General features: G+C 51.3%; 2 protein-coding genes across 2 annotated transcripts; one reads left to right on the top strand and one right to left on the bottom strand.

Annotated features, from left to right (window-relative positions):
• Window positions 1-7820: 7820 nt before the first annotated feature.
• Window positions 7821-11292, top strand: PCSK1N (proprotein convertase subtilisin/kexin type 1 inhibitor). The gene is made up of 3 exons (XM_008272592.5): window positions 7821-8038; window positions 10154-10626; window positions 10932-11292. The coding sequence occupies exons 1-3, from the start codon at window positions 7925-7927 to the stop codon at window positions 11125-11127; spliced, it is 783 nt and encodes a 260-aa protein (XP_008270814.1). The 5' UTR covers window positions 7821-7924; the 3' UTR covers window positions 11128-11292.
• Window positions 11293-12755: 1463 nt separating this feature from the next.
• On the bottom strand, window positions 12756-13382 carry ERAS (ES cell expressed Ras). The gene is given in 4 exon segments (XM_008272640.2): window positions 12756-12937; window positions 12940-13024; window positions 13027-13193; window positions 13196-13382. Coding segments are annotated over 4 exon segments (621 nt in total).
• Between the last annotated feature and the right edge of the window lie 9145 nt (window positions 13383-22527).

Below are 22527 nucleotides of genomic sequence, written 5' to 3'. Positions count from 1 at the left end.
AGTCCCGGTCGGGGCGCCGGATTCTGTCCCAGTTGCTCCTCTTCCTGTCCAGCTCTCTGCTGTGGCCCAGGAGTGCAGTGGAGGATGGCCCAAGTGCTTGGGCCCTGCACCCCATGGGAGACAAGGAGAAGCATCTGGCTCCTGCCTTCAGATCAGCGCTGTGCACCGGCCACAGCGCACCAGCCATGGCGGCCATTGGAGGGTGAACCAACGGCAAAGGAAGACCTTTCTCTCTCTGTCTCTCTCTCTCACTGTCCACTCTGCCTGTCAAAAAAAAAATCTGTCCTAACTATCCAAATACAAGCCAGTCTACAGTTAACTTTGCTAAATCACCCCGTAGTATTTCTAAGGAACTTCACTTTGCTTAAATGCATGGATTCACTTCAAAAACTATTTAAGGATACATCAAAAGGCTCTGAGTTAAATACATATATACACACACAGAAGGGAAAGTATTCTGGTGTAGGGGCCCAGGCACTGCTTGAGATGCCACATCCCACCCATGCTGGAGTGCTTGGGCTTCTGTGCTTCCAGTCCAGCTGGTGCTGTGGCGTATGTTCGAGTCCTGGCTGCTCGACTTCTGAGTCAGCTCCCTGCTAATGTGCCTGGAAAAGCAGAGGAAGGTGACCTGAGTGCTTGGGCCCCAGCTGCCCATGCGGGAGAGCAGGATGGAGTTCCAGGCTCCTGGCTTCATTCAGCCTGGCACAGCCCTGGTCACTGTGGTCATTTGCAGAGTGAACCAGGAAATGGAAGATCTCTTTCTCTCTCTCTCTTTTTAACTCTGCCTTTCAAATAAATAAATAATTCCTTTAAAAAAAAAAAAAAGGATGCCACTTGGAATGCCCACTTTCCATACTGGAGTGTCTGGATTAAGTCCCAGCTCCTTTGCTTGCAATCCAGCTTCCTGTTAAATACTCATCCTGAGAGGCAGCAGAAGATGGATCAAGTAATTGGGCTCCTGCCACTCATTTAGGAGACCTGGACTGAGCTCCTGGCTCCCGGCTTCAGCCCGGTCCAGCCCTGGCTATTGTGAGCATTTGAGGAGTGAACCAGCAGATGGGAGATCTTTGTCTAGCTGTCTTTCTGCCTCTCGGGTAAAAATGAAAACAAAATAAATAACTAAATGAAAGTAAGCATTTTAGAATTATTGATTTTCCTGAAAACGTTCAGCTAGATTTAAATTCATATTCCATTGAAATGATATACTGACTTTGAGAGAATTGACATCTTTATACAATGAAATAGGCTCATCCAAGTCTGAACTGTGTCATCATCTCTTTGCACCATCTTGTATACCTTTTGTTAAAAAAAAAGATTTATTTATTCATTTGAAAGGCAGAATTACAGAGAGGCAGAGGGAGAGAGAGAGAGAGAGAGAGAGAGAGATCTTCCATCTGCTGGTTCACTCCCCAAATGGTCGCAATGGCTGGAGCTGCGCCAATCCGAAGATCCGAAGCCAGGAGCTTCTTCTGGGTCTCCCATATGGGTGCAGGGGCCCAAGGACTTGGGCCATCTTCCACTGCTTTCCCAGCCCACAGCAGAGAGCTGGATTGGAAGAGGAGCAGCCAGGACTCAAACCAGAGTCCATATGGGATGCCGGCACTGCAGGCTGGGGCTTTAATCCACTGTGCCACAGTGCCGGCCCCTCTTGTATACTTTTTAATGGAGTTTTCACCTTTTCTCCAGAGGTCTTATTTGAGTCTAGCTTTCTATTGCTATATGATGACCTCAGCACAAATTTTGCAGCTTAAAATGGAGTACTTACAACATCAGCTTCACGGTTTCTGTGGGCAGGAGTCCAGGCGTGGTATTGTTGGGTTTCCTGCTGGGGGTCTCAGAAGCTGAAATCAAGATGTTAACTAGAGCCACAGTCTCATCTGAGACTTGATTGGGGAAGGCTCTGCTCCCAGGCTCACTTGGGTAGTTGGCAGAATTCAGTTCCTTGCTGTTAGGGGACAGAGGGGTGAATGTCAGGTGGAGGCCACCCTCAGCTCCTGGAGGCCAGCCTCTAATCCATGCCACTTAAGATTCCCCAACAGGGGGCTGGCACTATGGCATAACGGGTGAAACCGCCGCCTGCAGTGCCGGCATCCCATATGGGCACTGGTTTGAGTTCTGGCTGCTCCTCTTCCAATCCAGCTCTCTGCTATGGCCTGGGAAAGCAGTGGAGGATGGCCCAAGTCCTTGGACCCCTGCACCTGCATGGGAGACCCAGAAGAAGCTCCTGTCTCCTCGCTTCAGGTTGGTGCAGCTCCGGCCATTGCAGCCATCTGAGGAGTGAACCAGCAGATGGAAGATCTCTCTCTGTGTAATTCTGCCTTTCAAATAAATAAATAAATATTTTAAAAAATTCCCCAGCTGGCCACTTGCTTCATCAAACACAGCAAGGGAGCAAGAGTCTGCTCATTCAGCCTTATTTTTAACAGCATCACACACATGTAATCACATCTAGCCAATCATCTTTGGTCATGCACACTTGGGGGGGGATTATGTAAGGCTGTGAACTGCAGGAGGCGGGGCTGGGGTGGGGTGGCGTGAGAGCCATGCTAAGTGCATGTCCATTACACATTCCTGAGTGTATAATCTTCAGGTCTGCAAGGGGGGTATGCATAAGGGTGTGCATTTTAAAGTCATTTGCGTTTTTAAAAAGATATATTTATTTGAAAGGCAGAGTGTCATAGAGAGGAGAAGAGAGAGACAGAGAGAGATGGAGATAGAGAGAAGAGAGAGAGAGAGAGAGAGAGAGAGAGAGAGATATGGGGGGGAGGATTTTCCAATTGCTGGTTCACTCCCCAAATGGCCACCACAGCCAGGTCTGGGCCAGGCCAAAGCCAGGAGCCTAGAACTCCACCTGAGTTTCCCACATGGAAACCACCAGCTGCTGCCTTCCCAAGCACATTAGCAGGAAGCTGAATCAGAAGCAAAGCAACTAGGGCTCTAATCAGCACTTTGATATGGGATGCTGGTGTTGAAAGTGGTGGCTTATGGGGCTGGCGTTGTGACCCATAAGACTAAGCCATCACCTGAGATGCCAGCATCCCATGTTGGTGACATTTTGAGTCCTGGATGTTCCATTTCTGATACAGCTTCCTGCCTATGTGCCTGGGAAAACAGCAGAACATGGCCCAAGTGCTTGAATACCCATAGGAGACCCGTATGGAATAGTAGGCACCTGGCTTCTGCCCAGCCCAGCCCCAGCTGTTGTGTCCATCTGGAGAATGAACCCAACAGATGGAAGATCAATCTCTCTCTCTCTGTCTCCCTCTCTATGTAACTCTATGTAACGAAAGAAAGAAAGAGAGAGAGAGAGTGTGTGTTGGCTCAGCCTGCTGCACCACAACACCAATCCTTATTGTAAAATTATTCCAATACTCAAGAGATAGAGACAATTAAAATCTCTTGATTAGATCCTCCCACAGCAACACAGATGAGTCTTTTTTTTTAGCTTTTATTTAATGAATATAAATTTCCAAAGTACAGCTTATGGATTACAATGGCTTCCCCCCGATAACGTCCCTCCCACCCGCAACCCTCCCCTCTCCCACTCCCTCTCCCCTTCCATTCACATCAAGATTCATTTTCCATTCTATCTACAGAAGATCAGTTTAGCATACATTAAGTAAAGATTTCAACAATTTGCTCCCACACAGAAACATAAAGTGAAAAATAATAGATGATTTTTTAAATGATGATGAAATCAGATCAGACCTATTGTCATGTTTAATCCCAGTGAGAGTCAAGTTGGGAATTGATAATTTCTTCTTCTTCTTCTTCTTCTTTTTTTTTACAGAAGATCAGTTTAGTATACATTAAGTAAAGCTTTCAACAGTTTGCACCCCCATAGAAACACAAAGTGAAATATACTGTTTGAGTACTCGTTATAGCATTAAGTCTCAATGTACAGCACGCTAAGGACAGAGATCCTACATGAGGAGTAAGTGCACAGTGACTCCTGTTGTTGACTTTACAAATTGACACTCTTGTTTATGGCCTCAGTAATCTCCCCATGCTCCAGTCATGAGTTTCCAAGGCTATGGAAGCCCCTTGAGTACTCCGACTCTTATCTTGTTTAGACAAGGTCATAGTCAAAGTGGAGGTTCTCTCCTCCCTTCAGAGAAAGGTACCTCCTTCTTTGAAGACCTGTTCTTTCCACTGGGATCTCACTCACAGAGATCTTTCATTTAGGTTTTTTTTTTTTTTTTTTTTTGCCCGAGCGTCTTGGCTTTCCATGCCTGAAATACTCTCATGGGCTTTTCAGCCAGATCGGAATGCCTTTAGGGCTGATTCTGAGGCCAGAGTGCTGTTTAGGACATCCGCCATTCTATGAGTCTGCTGAGTATCTCGCTTCCCATGTTGGATCACTCTCCCCTTTATTTATTCTATCGGTTAGTATTAGCAGGTACTAGACTTGTTTATGTGCTCCCTTTGACTCTTAGTCCTTTCATTATGATCAATTGTGAACTGAAATTGATCACTTGGAATAGTGAGATGGCATTGGTACATGCCACCTTGATGGGATTGAATTGGAGTCCCCTGGTATGTTTCTAACTCTACCATTTGGGGCAAGTCAGCCTGAGCATGTCCCAAATTGTACATCTCTTCCCTCTCTTATTCCCACTCTTATGTTTAACAGGGATCACATTTCAGTTAAATTTCAACACTTAAGAATAACTGTATATTAATTACAGAATTAAACCAGTCATATTAAGTAGAGCAGACAAAAAAAAAACTACTAAGAGGGATAATGTATTAAGTTGTTCATTAACAGTCAGGGCTATGCTGATCAAGTCACCGTTTCTCATAGTGTCCATTTCACTTCAACAGGTTTCCTTTTTGGTGTTCAGTCAGTTGTCACCAATCAGGGAGAACATGGTATTTGTCCCTTTGGGACTGGCTTATTTCACTCAGCATGATGTGTTCCAGATTCCTCCATTTTGTTGCAAATGACTGGATTTCGTTGTTTCTTACTGTGGTATAGTATTCTAAAGAGTACATATCCCATAATTTCTTTATCCAGTCTACCGTTGATGGGCATTTAGGTTGGTTCCAGGTCTTGGCTATTGTGAATTGTGCTGCAATAAACATTAGGGTGCAGACCGCTTTTTTGTTTGCCAATTTAAATTCCTTTGGGTAAATCCCAAGGAGTGGGATGGCTGGGTTGTATGGTAGGGTTATATTCAGGTTTCTGAGGAATCTCCAGACTGACTTCCATAGTAGCTTGACCAGTTTGCATTCCCACCAACAGTGGGTTAGTGTCCCTTTTTCCCCACATCCTCGCCAGCATCTGTTGTTGGTAGATTTCTGCATGTGAGCCATTCTAACCGGGGTGAGGTGAAACCTCATTGTGGTTTTGATTTGCATTTCCCTGATTGCTAGTGACCTTGAATATTTTTTCATGTGCCTGTTGGCCATTTGAATTTCCTCTTTTGAAAAATGCAGAGCCATCAGACAAGAAAAAGAAATTAAAGGAATACAAATTGAGAAGGAAGAAGTCAAACTATCCCTCTTTGCAGACGATATGATTCTTTACTTAGGGGATCCAAAGAACTCTACTAAGAGACTATTGGAACTCATAGAGGAGTTTGGCAAAGTGGCAGGATATAAAATCAATGCACAAAAATCAACAGCCTTTGTATACACAAGCAATGCCATGGCTGAGAAAGAACTGCTAAGATCAATCCCATTCACAATAGCTACAAAAACAATCAAATACCTTGGAATAAACTTAACCAAGGACGTTAAAGATCTCTACGATGAGAATTACAAAACCTTAAAGAAAGAAATAGAAGAGGATACCAAGAAATGGAAAAATCTTCCATGCTCATGGATTGGAAGAATCAACATCATCAAAATGTCCATTCTTCCAAAAGCAATTTATAGATTCAATGCAATCCCAATCAAGATACCAAAGACATTCTTCTCAGATCTGGAAAAAATGATGCTGAAATTCATATGGAGGCACAAGAGACCTCGAATAGCTAAAGCAATCTTGTACAACAAAAACAAAGCCGGAGGCATCACAATATCAGATTTCAGGACATACTACAGGGCAGTTGTAATCAAAACAGCATGGTACTGGTATAGAAACAGATGGATAGACCAATGGAACAGAATTGAAACACCAGAAATCAACCCAAACATCTACAGCCAACTTATATTTGATCAAGGATCTAAAACCAATTCCTGGAGCAAGGACAGTCTATTCAATAAATGGTGCTGGGAAAACTGGATTTCCACGTGCAGAAGCATGAAGCAAGACCCCTACCTTACACCTTACACAAAAATCCACTCAACGTGGATTAAAGACCTAAATCTATGACCTGACACCATCAAGTTATTAGAGAACATTGGAGAAACCCTTCAAGATATTGGCACAGGCAAAGAATTTCTGGAAAAGACCCTGGAGGCACAGGCAGTCAAAGTCAAAATCAACTATTGGGATTGCATCAAATTGAGAAGTTTCTGTACTGCAAAAGAAACAGTCAGGAGAGTGAAGAGACAACCGACAGAATGGGAAAAAATATTTGCAAACTATGCAACAGATAAAGGGTTAATAACCAGAATCTACAAAGAGATCAAGAAACTCCACAAAAACAAAACCAACAACCCACTTAAGAGATGGGCCAAGGACCTCAATAGAGTCTTGTCTTTATATAAGTTATGCTATGTTACTATCCTTAACGATTTTTAAAAGAATTTTTAAAAATTTATTTTGACAGAGTTAAACAGTGAGAGCGAGAGAGAGAGAGAGAGAGGGAGGAAGGTCTTCCTTCTGTTGGTTCACCCCCCCAAATGGCCACTACGGCTGGAGCTGTGCCGATCTGAAGCCAGGAACCAGGTGCTTCCTCCTGGTCTCCCATGCGGGTGCAGGGCCCAAGCACTTGTGCCATCCTCCACTGCCTTCCCGGGCCACAGCAGAGAGTTGGACTGGAAGAGGAGTAACTGGGACTAGAACCAGGCGCCCATATGGGATGCCGGTGCCACAGGCGGAGGATTAACCAAGTGAACCATGGTGCCGGCCCAACGGTTTTTTATATATTGTTTATATTTTAAATTTATTTGAGAGGCAGAGAGACAAGAGCTCCCGTTCACTGGTTAACTCTCCAAATGCCCGAAACATCTGGGACAGGGCCAGGCTGAAGCCAGGACCTGGGATCACCATTCCAGTCTCCCACATGGGTGGCAGGGGCCCCAGGACTTGAGCCTGCCTTCCAGGATATGCATCAGCCAAAGCTGGAGAGTCAGGAGCCAGAGCTTGAACCGAGGGACTCCAATATGCGACACAGGTGTCCTAACTGCTGTGTTACCTGCTAGGCCCAATGCCCCACTCCTCCCAAAATAGCATTTACTGAGCTCCTACTGAATGTCCTTCTTGCTAAACCTTTAACATCACTCTGAGGTTGCCGTTACTAGTAACGTCTTTGCGCAGTTCAGCCAAGAATAGAGAACTGAACTGAACGTGGTCACATCACCTGGATAGAATCCAACTCCCTCTAAAGGGCCTAGCCCTCAGCAGGCAATCAGTAATGCTGTAACCTGTGAATAAAATCAAGCCCATCTCCTCCTCAAGGAGGGAGAGGTGGTGAACCAGACCACTCCACCGAGTCAATTTTCTCTGCTTGCCTGCTAAGGCGATAGCAAGGTCTGTTGCTTCGGCAACTGCCCTCCGACTGCCATGACAACCGCCAGTGCAGGCTCCAGCTCTCCACCTTGCCCCTGGGCATCTCCATGGAGACCAGCCAGGTGGAGGGGCTGCTAGAGCCCCGAGGCTGCGCCTGCGTAGATTGGAGGGAGGGAGTGGGCAGGAGGGGGCCCGGCTCCTGGGCGTGCGCAGCCGCAAAGCACCGCAGCCTTGCCCGTTGGCTCCAGCGCTGCGCACTTGCCAGCCAGTCCGCCCGTCCGGAGCCCGGCTCGCTGGGGCAGCATGGCGGGGTCGCCGCTGCTCTGCGGGCCGCGGGCCGGGGGCGTCGGCCTTCTGGTGCTGCTGCTGTTGGGCCTTCTTCGGGCACCCTGTGCACTCTGCGCGCGGCCGGTAAAGGTGAGACCCCAGTCTCGCGTGGGAATGTGGGGGTGGGGGAAAGGATGCTGCAGACCAGGATGCTGTGGGCAAGGGTAGGGACCGCACTCCCGCTGGAGCCAGCTCCCTCCCGGGACATGCGGAAAGACTCGAAAGGGCGGCTCAAGCTCCAGCGCTCAGGCTGTGTCTGAGCTTGGTCTCTGCGTGTATAGGTGGCCTTGTCCTGGGCTTCGCAGGGCAGCCGCGCCCTGCCCACCCCTCCCGCATCCCAGGCCAGGCTCGGCCCCGCCCCGCCCGCGACCCGCGGCGCTGTCCATGGCACCAGGGCGCATTAAGAAAGGGTGTGTGCGTGTCATTTTGTTGGTGTGTGACGTGATGACAGCGGTGGGGGGGTGTCTTGTCCTTGGAAGTGTGTGTCTTTTGGTTTGACCGCTTCCAAGCATCCCCCAAAGGTGACGTTGTTGTGTCCCAGGGTGTAGTGTGTGTGATACTGGGGCTGCTTGTGTGTGTGACTTTATCCGTGGGCGCGATTTTTTCTCAGTGTTCCCATGCGTGCATTTGTGAATCCTGTGTGCTGGTGTGGTCCATGGGCGTGTCTTTCCGTGTGGTTGTGCCTGTACCATTTCGTTTTTCTTCGGGAGGGAGGGGTCTTCGCATCTCCGTGTGCATGTTCATGTTGGTTCGGCTGCACTGCGTGCCTGGAAGTTGGTGCGTGTGCTCACGAGGCCATTCCTCTCTGTCTCTTTGTGGAGCTGTGTCATCGTGGGGAGGGGAGCCATGATGTCTCTGTGCTGCATTGTGTCCAGAGCCCTGGTGCGTCGCCTTGCACCTGAGTAGCACGGAGCCTGGAACTGCGTGAACAGCCCTGGCTGTGAGCACGTGCAGTTCCTTTCGCGTGGATGTAGAAGCAGTGGGTTGCATGTGTGACATCTGAAGGCCACATCAGCCCGTTTGAGTGTGTGTGAGGCTATGATTTTCCATGACTGGGTGGGCCCTCTGGGGCCTGAGGGGTGACGGGCGCCAAGTGAAAACACTTGGAACAGCCTCTTCCTCCAGCATTAAGCATAGGGACTTTTTAAAAATTTTAAATATCCTACCTAAATAATAATGTATTTAACATACATGAACTATGTGCAAAATAATGAAAAAAATAACTCCCCTGGGTATCCACCACTCACCTTAAAAGAGCATAACCAGTAAAATTCCCTGGGTCCTCCTTCCCCCCCAGGTCAGTCCCTCCTTGCCCCATAATCATTATCCTATACTTTCTGCCTATTGGTCCTATACTTTTTTTGCACCTTATCACATATGGATAGACCTCTAAATAATCTATTGTTTCCTTTCTCCTGCTCTGGAGCACCGTGGAAATGGAATTATACTGGGTATCTGGCTCCTGGTAGTCACTAGGGGTCACTACGAAGTCCTCAGGGTGTCTGGTAGCATCAGGCAGTCCGCAGTGGATTTCTGGAACTTGCTTTTTTTTTTTTTTCTTCCCCTTAGGCGGTGAGCGCCATCCATATTGAAGTGCGTGGCTATAATCCATTTCATTTTTACTGCTGCGTAATATTACATCCTATAGCATGATTCATCCAGCCATTCTTAATATGTCGACGCACATTGGGTTGCTTCCAGGCCTTTCTATCCTCCCCCCTTTTATGCTATTACAAACGGTGCTGCTGTAATCTTTTACGAACTCCTGCCTACTAGCATATGTGCAGTTGCTACTCTGGGGTGTAGCACCCCAGGAGTGGGCCATAGCTTCTTTTTAGACATTGCCAAACTGCTCTTCAAAATTATTTTACTAGTTGAATTCCCACCAGCCAGGTGAGAGTTTCCATTTCCAACCCGGTCTCCAGCGGCCCCTGGGCCCCTTCCGACAGTCACTAAGGCAGTAATTCTGTGTGTGTGTGTGCGCGCGCGCGCGCGTGTGTGTCTAGGTGTGTCTCTGGAGGTCTTAAGGATATCTGAAGATACGTGGTGGTTTCCGGTGGCTCTCGAGATGTCTGGGGGATACTCGGGGAGCCACGGTGCCTTCGGTGGCATCTGCAATGCTTAGGTCTACGGCATCCCCAGGATAGGGACCCCTGACCTGATGGATGCCGACTTCATCTATAACCCCACTTCGTCTTCCCACAGGAGCCCCGCGGTCTGAGCGCAGCGTCGTCGTCCATGGCTGAGGCTGGCGCTGCCCGCCGCTTCCGGCGAGCAGTGCCCCGAGGAGAGGCGGCAGGTGCGGTGCAGGAGCTGGCGCGGGCGCTAGCGCACCTGCTAGAGGCTGAACGGCAGGAGCGGGCGCGAGCCGAGGCGCAGGAGGCCGAGGACCAGCAGGCGCGAGTCTTGGCGCAGCTGCTGCGCGTCTGGGGCGCCCCCCGCTCCTCGGACCCGGCTCTCGGCCTGGATGATGATCCCGACGCGCCCGCCGCGCAGCTCGCCCGCGCCCTGCTCCGCGCTCGCCTGGACCCCGCAGCCCTCGCAGCCCAGCTTGTTCCCGCGCCCGTGCCCGCGGCGGCGCTCCGACCCCGGCCCCCAGTCTACGACGACGGCCCCACGGGCCCGGATGTGGAGGACGCCGGCGACGAGACGCCTGACGTGGATCCTGAGCTTCTGAGGTGACCGGCATGGGGTGGGCGCCTGTGTTCTGGGAGGACGAGGGAGGGGGCCCTAGAAGGAAGTGAGATCCTGGATCCAGGGTGTAGAGGTAAAGAGCGGAACGTGGACTCCCGGTGCTGGGGAGGGAGACCCTGGTGCCTGCTTTCTGCAGAAACAGGGAGGTGGCGAAGACATAGTTTTAGGATGGGAGGCGGGACTATCTGTCTCCTGAAAGCGGTGGGGTGGGGGCTGAAGACGGCCAGGTTCCCAGGCAGTATGGGGTTACAGGCCCGGGAGGGGACAAGTGACCACATCTTCACTGCAGGTACTTGCTAGGGCGGATCCTCACCGGAAACGCGGACTCTGAGGCTGTGAGCGCTCCACGCCGCCTCCGCCGGGCCGCCGACCAGGATCTGGGCCCTGAGGTGCCCCCTGAAGGCGTACTGGGGGCGCTGCTGCGAGTGAAACGCTTGGAGACTCCCGCATCCCAGGCCCCAGCGCGTCGCCTCCTACCACCCTGAGTACCGCCTGCATCCAGTGTGTCCTGGGTCCCAGGAGCGCCCCGATCACCCCTACACCCAGCCAGCTCCCCACCCGATTACCCTAGCCAGCCCAACCGCGGTGGCTGCCCTCGCAACCCCCAGATCCCCGCCCCCTGACCCCACAATAAACACCATCTGAAGCAACTCTGCGTTTGTCTGAGTGGTTGTTTCTAGGGTCTGACAGGCTGGGCTTAGTGGAGGCCATTCTTAGATGAGAACAGAGGGCCCCCACCCTGGGTTTCCAAACATTTAAGATATCCCTGGTCAGTCTATGCCCACTTGGAATCTGTGCCCCCATTGTGAGTACCCCTTCAGCATGGTGGGGGGGCGGGGGGGTTCAGACAGGGGTACCCAGGAGGCTTTGGGGCCACCTTCAGGGCTTGCACCAGCATCTCCCAGTCTGTCCTTGTGGGGACCGAGGGGTTAGTCAAGAGGTGGCTGCTTGTGAGGCTTGGGAAGAGGAACACCCACATCCTATAACAGAGTGCCAGTTGGAGTCCAGGCACCTCTGCTTAGGATCCAGCTTCCTGCTAACGCACCTGGGAAAGCAGCGGAGGATGACCCCAAGGGCTTTTGTCCTTATCGCCCATGTGGCAGACCCGGATGGAGTTCCTGGCTTTTGACTTCAGCCTGGCCCAGCCCCTGCTGTTGCAAGCATTTGAGGAGTGAACCAGAAGATATTCTCATTCTCTCTCTCTCTCTCTCTCTCTCTCTCTCTCTCTTTCTCTCTCTCCATAACTCCACCTTTCAAATAAATAAATAAATTTGTAAAGGTAGAATAGGATCACAGGATCTACTTTGTTGGTATCTGTTAGCTTGAGCTGTACTAGTTAAATGCCTGCATAGTCAGTTATATGCTATTAGAGGCCTAGCTATACCCTTGCCACAGTCCCTGAAGATATTGGCAGTTGTGGTGGCAGCTGGATTCTGGCTATCTCCCTCCTGCTGTTCTACTCCCTAAATGGCCACAAAGCTCCAGGCTGAAGCCAGGAGCCAGGAACTGCATCTGGGTCTCCTATATGGGAGGCAGGGGCCCAAGGACTTGAGCCATCTTCTGCTGCTTTCCCAGGCCATCAGCAGGGAGCTGGATCAGAAGTGGAGCAACCAGGACTCGAACTGCTGCTCATATGGGATGCCGGCACCACAGGTTGCCCGCTACACCATAGCACCAGCCCCCAGGCAGGGACTTTTAAGTGTCTTGTTGGTTTCTACATCCCTTGTACCCTAAGCAGGGCTGAGACACAGTGCACTCCCCCAATTTCCTGAATGAAAGAATTCTCATCATTCAAGTAACATTGTACCCGGTCTCACTCTCACCCACATAACACTTGGCAGCTTTGAAACCTAAGAACACCATTTATTTAATTTTGCACAAAAAAATCTATCAACTTGACAAGACACACTTAACAGCAGACACCCCCATGTTATCAAGAAAGCCCCTCCCCAAATGAAAACAAGAGCAGTATCAATCTATCCCCATTACATTCACGGTGAACCACGAAGCTGGTTGCTCAAAGCAGGGCAGGGTCTCATGTTAAGGGAATCAAATTTTTTTTTTTTTTGGACAGGCAGAGTTAGACAGTGAGAGAGACAGAGAGAAAGGTCTTTTACCCTGAGCTGGGGGAGGGTCCGCTTTTCTTGACCAAGACCTTCAGGCCCCAGAGCAGGGAAAAGACCTCTTCCACACTTTGCTGTGTCTTGGCTGAGGTCTCCACCAAGGGGGTCCCCCAGCTCTTGGCAAGGGCTGCAGCAGCTGCATGAGCATCTCCAGGAGTGGTCACAAGGTCACATTGTTGCCCACAAGAACGAGGGGCTGGGTGTGGTGAGGATCCCAGCTGGCACACACCTGTTGCAGCTGGGCCAAAGAGTGGCAGCTCTTGAGGGATCATCGAGAGCAAAGACAACCAGCACACCAGCACCAATAGCCATACAGCGGTCACGCAGGGTCCTGTGAGTGGCCCACCCTGCTGGGTCCGGCGCATTCAGAAAGCATCCCTCCCAGCCCAGGGCCACCTCCTTCTAGTAGGAATCCTGGGTGGTGGGTTTTCCAGAAAGCATTGATGGGTTAGCTGGATCGCCAGTGCACTCTCACCCACCATCACTGCCTTGTACTCAGGCAGCTTTTTGCCAACACCCCTGTAGCGTGCCTGAGCCCAGTGGCTTCCCTCCTAGGAGCTAAGGCTCCGTATACGTTGGCCCAGGTCAAAGATGCTAGACTTTGTTGGCAGTGCCATGCCCCCAACAGGCAGTTTAGGGGAGAAATGTGGACAGCAGGTTCTGCAAGTGGGAAGAGAAGAAAGACAATGGGAGAGAGAAGTTAGGGGAGACCATTTGGGGGCAAGGTGCCACTGGATGTCATTGAATCAACATTTACTGACTGCCTAGTGTGTCCTCACCACTTTCTGGTATGCTGTATGATTACTTGTGCTGTGTTGTTTCTCTCTATGACAAAATCTGTGAAGGTAGCATTTTTCAAACAGCTTTATTTTTGTTAAAGATCTATTTACCTGAAAGGCAGAGTGACACACACACACACACACACACACACAAGAAAGTAGGGGAATAGAGGGAGAGGGAAAGGTAGGGGGAGGAGAGGGAGGGGGAGGGGAGGAGGAGAGGGAGAGGGAGGAAAAGAGAGAGAGAGAGAGACTATGACTGGGCCACACAAGAGTCAGGAGCTAGGAACTCCGAGTCTCCCACATGGGCAGCAGGGACCCAAGTACTTGCCTCCCAGGTTCATTAGCAGGAAGTTGGATCGGAAGTGAAGCATCCGGGATTTGAATAGGTGCTCCAGTGTGGGATGTGGGCATCCCAAGAGGCAGCTTAAGTAGTTGTGTCACAACACTGGCCCCCAAAACAGCTGTACTGAGATATAATTTACACCTCATAACGCTTACCCAGTTAAAGTATACATTCAACGGACTTTAACATTCACGGGATTACACAACCATCAACATAATGCAATTTTAGAATATTTTCATCAGCCCCCAACAAGACTCTGCCCATCGAGAGGGAGGGCAGGATCTTGTGATCACCACTGAACCATAGCTGGCTCAGCACCGCCCCAAACAGTCTCACCCCCAGGGATTTATGTTCTAAAAGGCAGAGAGACCGACAGCCAAATAGATAACTGAATCATGTAGTCCGTTAGCCATTATCATCAGAATTTAGTCTTCATTATTCTACATATGTATGTTTTGAGAACCTATTATGTAGAAAGGACATAAGGGTAGGTGTGGGGAGCAACTCAGACTAGACTGTTACTGGAATTAAGACTTATTCTATGCATCTGCTCTCCCACAATATGGCGCTGGGAGAGGAAACAGCTTCTACACAGCTGCCTCCAGTTCAACCAATAAACAGCAGGACCTGCTCCTGATTGGAGGAGAGCAGCGTACTCAGCGTGTGGGTAGCAGAGTTGGGATTGGTGGAAGAGGACTATAAAGGAGGAGAGAGACACCATGCACCAGGAACATCTATCTGAAGGAACACCTGAGCAGCCCCCGAGAGAGCCGGCCGGCGGTGTGCCGCTCCCCCGCGGAAGTGGGGAAAGTGGCAGGGGGAACCACCCTTCCACGGAGGTGGAAGGGTCGGTAGCCAACCCGGGAAGAACCAGCAGCAAACCCGGGGAGGGCCGAGCAGATGAAAGAACAGCACAGGGTCCTGTGTCGCTCCTCCACGAAGAGGGGGAGCAACATAATGGTGCTGTGACTCGGATATGAAGCCTAGGCAGGGTTTAGTGTCGTTCCTCCACGAAGAGGGGGAGCGACAGGTAGGCAGGCAAAAAAAAAAAAAAAAAAAAAGACAACAAACTCTGGCCCTGGTGAAAGTTACATTCCACATTGTTGTCTATAAGTCTGCATAGTTGTCTGGAGGCAGACAAGAAACAAATAAGTAAAATACATTTCAGCCAAAGGTGCTCAGTTAAGTGCTATGCATTTTTATTAGAATTTAATCCTCACTCACTAAGGTAAGAATCTTCCTGCATGCCAGGCATTGTGATATGGCAGTGAGTCAAACACACAAGTGGGGATGGTGATGTGACGTAGCAGGTTCAGTCGCTGCTTGTGACACCAATATCCCATATCCGGGTGCCTGGCGGAGTCTGGGCACGAATGCTTCCCATCCCGCTTCCTGCTAATGCATCCTTGGAAAGCAGTGGGAGATGGTCCAAGTACTTGGGTCCCTGTCACCTGTTAGTAAAATGGCTCAGTCTTACCTATGGTGCGATCTACACCCTGACACCATCCTAGGCTCTAGCCCCCACCGGCATTGCTGGAAGCCAGGTGGCCACATGGCCCAACCACCGGTGTCAAGCTCCACCCCCACCCTAATAGGATTTGCTGCTTCTACTTCCCTGGCCGCCCTCAGCAAAGTTTTAAAAGGAAGTGTTCCTGACACTTGGCTCACTCCCTTGCTCGGTTGCGCTCTCTCTCTCTCTCTCTCTCTCTCTCTCTCTCTCTCTTTCTCCTTCTTCACCCTTCCCTCCAGTCTGCTGGATTTTCTCCAATAAACCCTTTCCCTTACTCCGGTGTTTGGTGTGTTTTGTGGTGGCCTTACACCACCCACAAATGGAGTTCTAGGTTTCTGGCTTCAACCTGGCCCAGCCTTGACTGTTGAGGTCATTCGGGGAGTGAACCAGCAAAAAGATTTCTCTCTTGCTCTCACTCTTGTTCTGTCTGTCGCCCCACCCCCACCCCACCACTCTGCCTTTCAAATAAATAAATAAATCTTAAAAAATTGAGCAGTGATGATTAAATTCTTGCAGTGAGAAAGAAAATAAATGAAAAGCAAGGAAATTATCTTGCATGTTAGAAGAGGTTAGGCACACAGCAGGTGTTCAATTAGGCTTGGCTATTAATAATGAATCACCATTAGCACATTGAAAACACCTCCATGTCGACTGGGTCAGAGGGTGGCCATGAAAAGTGCACCATAATGGCTGTTACCACAACTCTGTCTGGAGACTGTGGCAGAAGTGGCACAGAAGGGGACAGATGGTGGCGTCGAGGTGAGCCTGGAGAAGTCCTGTTGAATTTGAGATCTGTAAGTCGGGGGTTGGAGACAAGGTCCCAGCTGGAGATCCAGCTGTGGCATCCTCAGCCCAGAGGGACCCTGGAAATGTGCAAGCTTGGCTCGTCCTGAGAGGCCCACGCACTGGTGGAGTGGTGAGGCGATGGCGTTCTTTGACAAGAAACACCAGAGACAAGTTTTGGTGAACATGTCCGCTTTATTAACGATCAAGTGCACCTTTTAAAGGGCAGGCAGAAGGGGCTAGCTAATTCCGGACAACACCAATTCCATAGGTTAGAGCCGACATTGGCACCGCTATGCTTCTCCTATCAGCTTGAAGGTCATGTAGGCCACGGTAGATTTCCAGGTGGTCCTAATGGGCCAGGGCCACACCTGGGAGTTGTTTACCTGATTGGCAATTACAAGACCCTTCAAGGTGGGGGAGGGATGTGCCTGGGGCTCTTGCCGCCTGTCAGCACTCAGGCCATGCCAGGAGGCGATGGTGTACCACGCCCTCCTACCCTCCTGCATGGCCTAGGCTGGCAATCCCCCAGCTAGGCACACAATCACCCACAGAAATGGTCATTGGATATGCTTGCCTAGGAAGGGGAGGGGGACAGGATGAGGCCTTCAATGTCTCTAACACTTAGGGACAGAAAAAGGGAGGAGACCCAGCTTAGAGGTCAGACTGTGGTGGGGGGCGAGGTGCAGCATCGAGGAGGCCACTGTGTGGTGACAGTGCCCCCTGGAAAAGAGAGGTGGGATTCTGGTATATTCTGAAGGTGGAACCTATAGGCTTTCTTTAGCGCTTAAAAAGCAGAGGTCAAGGCTGCCTCCTAAGCCTGGGGACTGAGCAGCTGGAAATCTAGAGAGGTGAGAGACAGGCTCCTCCCTCCAGACCTAGGTGGTGGTGACTATGACAGTGACCCCATGGCAGTGAGTAGTTTATCCCCCTTGCCCAGAAGAGCCCAGGATGCTCCAGGTGATCCTGAGGTTCCCCGCACTCACCTACTCCCAGCAACACCCGGGGCAGAAGGGACGGAGGCCGAGGCGACTGTCCCTGCCTGCTTTATTGATGAGGGACAGCCAGGCTGGGAGCGGTGAGGTGACAGGGACTGGCCCAAGGTCGTCCATACCACAGGACAGAGGACTCAGCCTGTGGCTCAAGCAACACAGAGCCACTTACTGTGGTGAGAGCCCGTGGTTGCCAGCACCCTAGGGCCCCCGGAGACCCCGCGGACCGCCACTTTGAGCAGCCTACCCGGGTGGTATGGTTTCACAGATCCGACAGGAAAAGGTGAACTGAGGGGTGCTCACTGCAGGGCTACAGGGCCAGGGAGAGATAGTGGGCAAGGGTGGGACACCCCAAATAGCTGGGGTGCCCCAAGGATGTTGGGAAACACGCTGTGCCTTTGAATTCCAACTTTCTGCTGCCACCTCCCATGAGCCCTGACAGGACCCTGAGGGGACTGGTAGGCTGGCCTCACGGGGCCACGTTTTCCTCTAGAAAGTCACTGAAGGAGGAAGCTCAAGGTGGCGAGGGGTGACCCTAAAACTCTCAGCCCGCACAACTTCCACAGGCAGGGCGCAGGGTGGGCCCATTCTCGCTTCTCCACCCAGCCCCAGGCGAGAGGTGACTCTACTCTCCACACCATGGGCGAGCCAGGGCCCGTCAGCCTGGGCCAGGAAGGGGCTCGCTCAGGAGAAAGGGAGGCGCGTTGTGAATGGGATTCCTCCAGACTCATGCCCCAGACTGACAAAGCTGAGTTGGGGCCAAGGGGCCTGCTCACCTGTGTCCTGGGAGAGGCAGGAGAGCTGGGACAAGGTCTGCAGCGGGGTGGGGTGGGGTGGGGGAGGTGGGCAGAGCTGCTCTCAACCCCACCAGGAATGGGGTTGGGGAGTGGCCATGCGCAGCTGCCACACACTGCCCGCTGGGAGTGTGGGGTCATGGCCCTGCACACCTGCTGGCCCCTGTCCCACCACGGGTGCCCCCCCCCGCCCCTCCCTGTGCCCACTGTGTCCCCACATGCCTCTCCTTGGCCTTCCTTCCCTGCCCTCATTGTGGATGTAATTTGGTGCTTGTCTCTTGTGTGCAGGGAGTGTCAGTTTTTGGCCTGGAAAGTCAGGCTTTGGGAACCATTTTGTGAGAGGCTCTTTGAGGCTGTGAAACCCATGCCACCTCACCTGGGCTTTCTGCTAGCTCAGGAAGGCATGGAGTCTGTTCCTGGAGGGAAATAGTTGCAGGGTGTGGGGAGCAACTCGGACTAGACTAAGTTACTGGAATTAAGACTTATTCTATGCATCTGCTCTCCCACAATATGGCGCTGGGAGAGGAGAAAACAGCTTCCACACAGCTGCCTCCAGTTCAACCAATAAACTGTAGGACTTGCTCCTGATTGGAGGAGAGCAGCGTACTCGGCGTGTGGGCAGCCGAGTTGGGATTGGCGGAGGAGGACTATAAAGGAGGAGAGAGACGGCATGCACCAGGAACATCTATGGGGAACATCTAGCTGAAGGAACACCTGTGCAGCCCCCAGAAAGCCGGCCGGCGGTGTGCCGCTCCCCTGCGGAAGTGGGGAAAGCGGCCAGGGGGAACTGCCCTTCCACGGAGGTGGAAGGGATAGTAGCCAACCCGGGAAGAACCAGCAGCAAACCCGGGGAGGGCCGAGCAGACGAAAGAACAGCGCAGGGTCCTGTGTCGCTCCTCCACGAAGAGGGGGAGCGACATAATGGTGCCGTGACTCGGATATGAAGCCTAGGCAGGGTTCTGTGTCGTTCCCCCATGAAGACGGGGAGCGACATAATGGTGCCGTGACTCGGATAGGAAACCTAGGACGGATAGGAAACCTAGGAGGGAAGAAACGGCAAGAAGCAGGAAAATACCGGAGAGAGAGACTAGCGAAGAGCCTAGGGGAAAGCCAGACGAGAAAGGTGCCGGAAGAAGCTATTGAAAGCCTAGGCATAGACTTGGATACGGACTGTGGGAAAGAAGTTAGGATTGAAAGCGAAAGTGAAAGCTTTCATAGACTCGGATGCGGACTATGGCGGGGAAGCTAGGAGATTGAAAGCGAAAGTGAAACCTGGAGGAGGCTTGGACTTGGATACGGACTGTGGGGAGAAGCCAGGAGAAATGAGAGGAATATTGTTGGAAGAAAACTTAAGGAAACACACCGGGTAGAGAAAAATGTTAGGGAGGATGAAGCCGCGAGTGCAGGCCGAGGCGAAGACTTAAGCCACCTTGGAATTCTTCAAGTCACCCCGGGGAGCAAGAGGCGAAGATCTGGAACCAGAGGCAGAGACGTGGGCCGCCAGGTTGAAATTCGCCAGGTTAGTCCGGGGAACTTGGACTGAATGCCGGTGGTGGCGGAAACATTCGCGGAAGCCGCTGCGTGCAGAGAGAGCACGGGGCGTGAATAGATGAGAGAAGCGCGGGCTGAAGCGGCGCAAAGCCGGGAAGCCGCCGCGGGGCGGGCGCCGGCGGGGCGAGGCGCCGGGAAGCCGCGCAGAGCCGTGAAGCTGCCGCGGGGCGAGGTGCCGAGAAGCAGCCTCGGGCGGGCGCCGGGAAACCGCGGGGATAAGAGAAACAGAAGTTTGGAAGTGGAGTGAGAGAAATGGGAATGTTGGCAGACAGAAGTAAAATGGGAGAAATAGGAATGCCCGGAGATAGAGAAATAGAGAAATAGAAGGCCTCCCTACAACACTGCAATGAGAAAGCTTGGATTCGGTCTGCCTGATTAAGTGAGGCGATGAGCACCTGGGCGGCTAGCAGCTTATGCGCCGCAGGTCACCGAAGACAGGCACGAATTAACATCAGTAAGGCCTCCCCACAATACAGCAATTAGAAGGCTTGGATTCGGTCTGCCTGATTAAGGCGGTAAGCACCAGCAAGCAGCTCGACCAGAGTATGAGCTGCAGGTCACCGAAGATAGGCACGAATCAACACCAATAAGCCTCCCCACAATATGGCAATGAGAAGGCTTGGATTCGGTTTGCCTAATAGGGCTTGTAAGCACCTGCAGGCAGAGCAGAGCATGCGCTGCGGGGCACCAAACTCAGGCACGCATCAGCGCCTAAAAACCTCCTCACAACATGGCAAAGAGAGAACCCGGATTCGGTTTGCCTGATTGATAGGACTTGTAAGAACCTGTGGCAACTCTAGCAAGCAGAGCAGAGTGTGTGCTGCGGGGCACCGAAGACAGGCGCGTATCAACGCCAAAAAATAAAAAGAAAGGGGGATCTGTGGGGAGCAACTCGGACTAGACTAAGTTACTGGAATTAAGACTTATTCTATGCATCTGCTCTCCCACAATATGGCGCTGGGAGAGGAGAAAACAGCTTCCACACAGCTGCCTCCAGTTCAACCAATAAACTGTAGGACTTGCTCCTGATTGGAGGAGAGCAGCGTACTCGGCGTGTGGGCAGCCGAGTTGGGATTGGCGGAGGAGGACTATAAAGGAGGAGAGAGACGGCATGCACCAGGAACATCTATGGGGAACATCTAGCTGAAGGAACACCTGTGCAGCCCCCAGAAAGCCGGCCGGCGGTGTGCCGCTCCCCTGCGGAAGTGGGGAAAGCGGCCAGGGGGAACTGCCCTTCCACGGAGGTGGAAGGGATAGTAGCCAACCCGGGAAGAACCAGCAGCAAACCCGGGGAGGGCCGAGCAGACGAAAGAACAGCGCAGGGTCCTGTGTCGCTCCTCCACGAAGAGGGGGAGCGACATAATGGTGCCGTGACTCGGATATGAAGCCTAGGCAGGGTTCTGTGTCGTTCCCCCATGAAGACGGGGAGCGACACAGGGTAAGGGTTATTCAGTCACAGCAGAAAGAACCTAATTTGGGGTGGTTGACTGTCCAGTTAAACATTTCCCAGACTCCTTTGCAGCTCTGGTGACATGATAGTTCTGGTGAGTGAGATGTAAGGGGGGGTTGATGGAGGAGGACATTCTTAAATTGGGGCTGGCTGAAGCCCTCTTGCCTTTCTACATTTGTTCCTCCTCTTCTTGATTGGGCAGGGCTCTCAAGTGGTCATTTTGAGATAAGGTGGCCATACTGAAAAGTCCCTGAACCCTCAGCCCTTATTTACCCTCTTGAGCTGCCAGAGCAATTCTCATTATGTAGGGGAAATGAAATTCCAAAATTGTCTTCCCATCTCCCACCTCTGGTTAGTGGTAGGCACACCTTACCCCAGGATGCCATCCAGGACTACCACAACCAAGTTAAGCTTGGACCCCTCCACCCTCCCCTGCAATCAGGCCAAAGAGACATATGGAAACAGGCCTGATTAGGATACTTCTTGATACCTTGTCTTCTCAGTCTAGGGCATGGCTAGGATTGACTGTGAGGCCTGCATGAGGGTACTTTAAAAAGTTCAACATAGAAGTAAAAGCTCATTTTGGTGAAAAAAAAAATTGAAATCCATGTATAGTTTGCTCACAATATGCATCTTAAAAATATTTTTACTGGGGCCAGTGCTGTGGAGGTAAAGCTGCCGCCTGCAATGCCAGAATCACATATGGGCACCAGTTTGAGTCCTGGATGCTCCACTTCCGATCCAGCTCCCTGATAATGTGCCTGGGAAAGCAGTAGAAGATGGCCCAAGTCCTTGAACCCTTGCACCTACATGGGAGACCCGGAAAAAGCTCCTGGCTCTTGGCCTTCGGATAGACGCAGCTCTGGCCATTGCAGCCATTTGGGGAGTGAACTAGCAGATGGAAGATTTCTCTGTCTCTCTCTCTCTGCCTCTATGTAACTCTGCCTTTCAAATAAATAATCTTTAAAAAAAATTTTTACTTCAAAAGCAGAAAAGCAGAGAGACAGTCTTTCATCTACTGATTCACTCCCCAAATGCCCAGTCAGCGGTCAGGAACCTGGAACTCAATCTTGTTCTCTCACATGGGTGGTAGGGATCCAAATACTTGAGTCATCATCTGCTCTCTCCCAGTGTGCTTATTATCAGGAAGCTAAAATTAGAAGCAGAGCTGGGATCTAAACCCAGGCACACAGATATGGAATGTGGGCATCCAGAGCAGCATCTTAACTGCTGTGCCAAACTCCTGCCCCCATAATATGCATTTGCATGAATATTTTTTAAAAGATTTATTTATTTATTTGAAAGGCAGTTACAGAGAGAAAGAGATCTTCTATCTGCTGGTTCACTCCCCAAATGGCCATAACGTCTGGGGCTGGGCCAGGCTGAAGCCAAGAGCCAGGAACTTCTTCTAGGTCTCCCATGTAGGTACAGAGGCCCAGGGACTTGGGCCATCCTCCACTGCTTTCCCAGGCACACTAGCGGGGAGCTGGGTCAGAAAAAGGAGCATCTGGGACTTGAACCAGCACCCATTTGGGATGCCAGTGCTGCAGGCAGAGG

This window comes from Oryctolagus cuniculus, chromosome X, assembly GCF_051225735.1.
Source record: "Oryctolagus cuniculus isolate XC-2025 breed Fujian yellow rabbit chromosome X, ASM5122573v1, whole genome shotgun sequence".
NCBI lineage: Eukaryota > Metazoa > Chordata > Mammalia > Lagomorpha > Leporidae > Oryctolagus > Oryctolagus cuniculus.
This window is presented reverse-complemented; position numbering and strand designations above follow the sequence as displayed.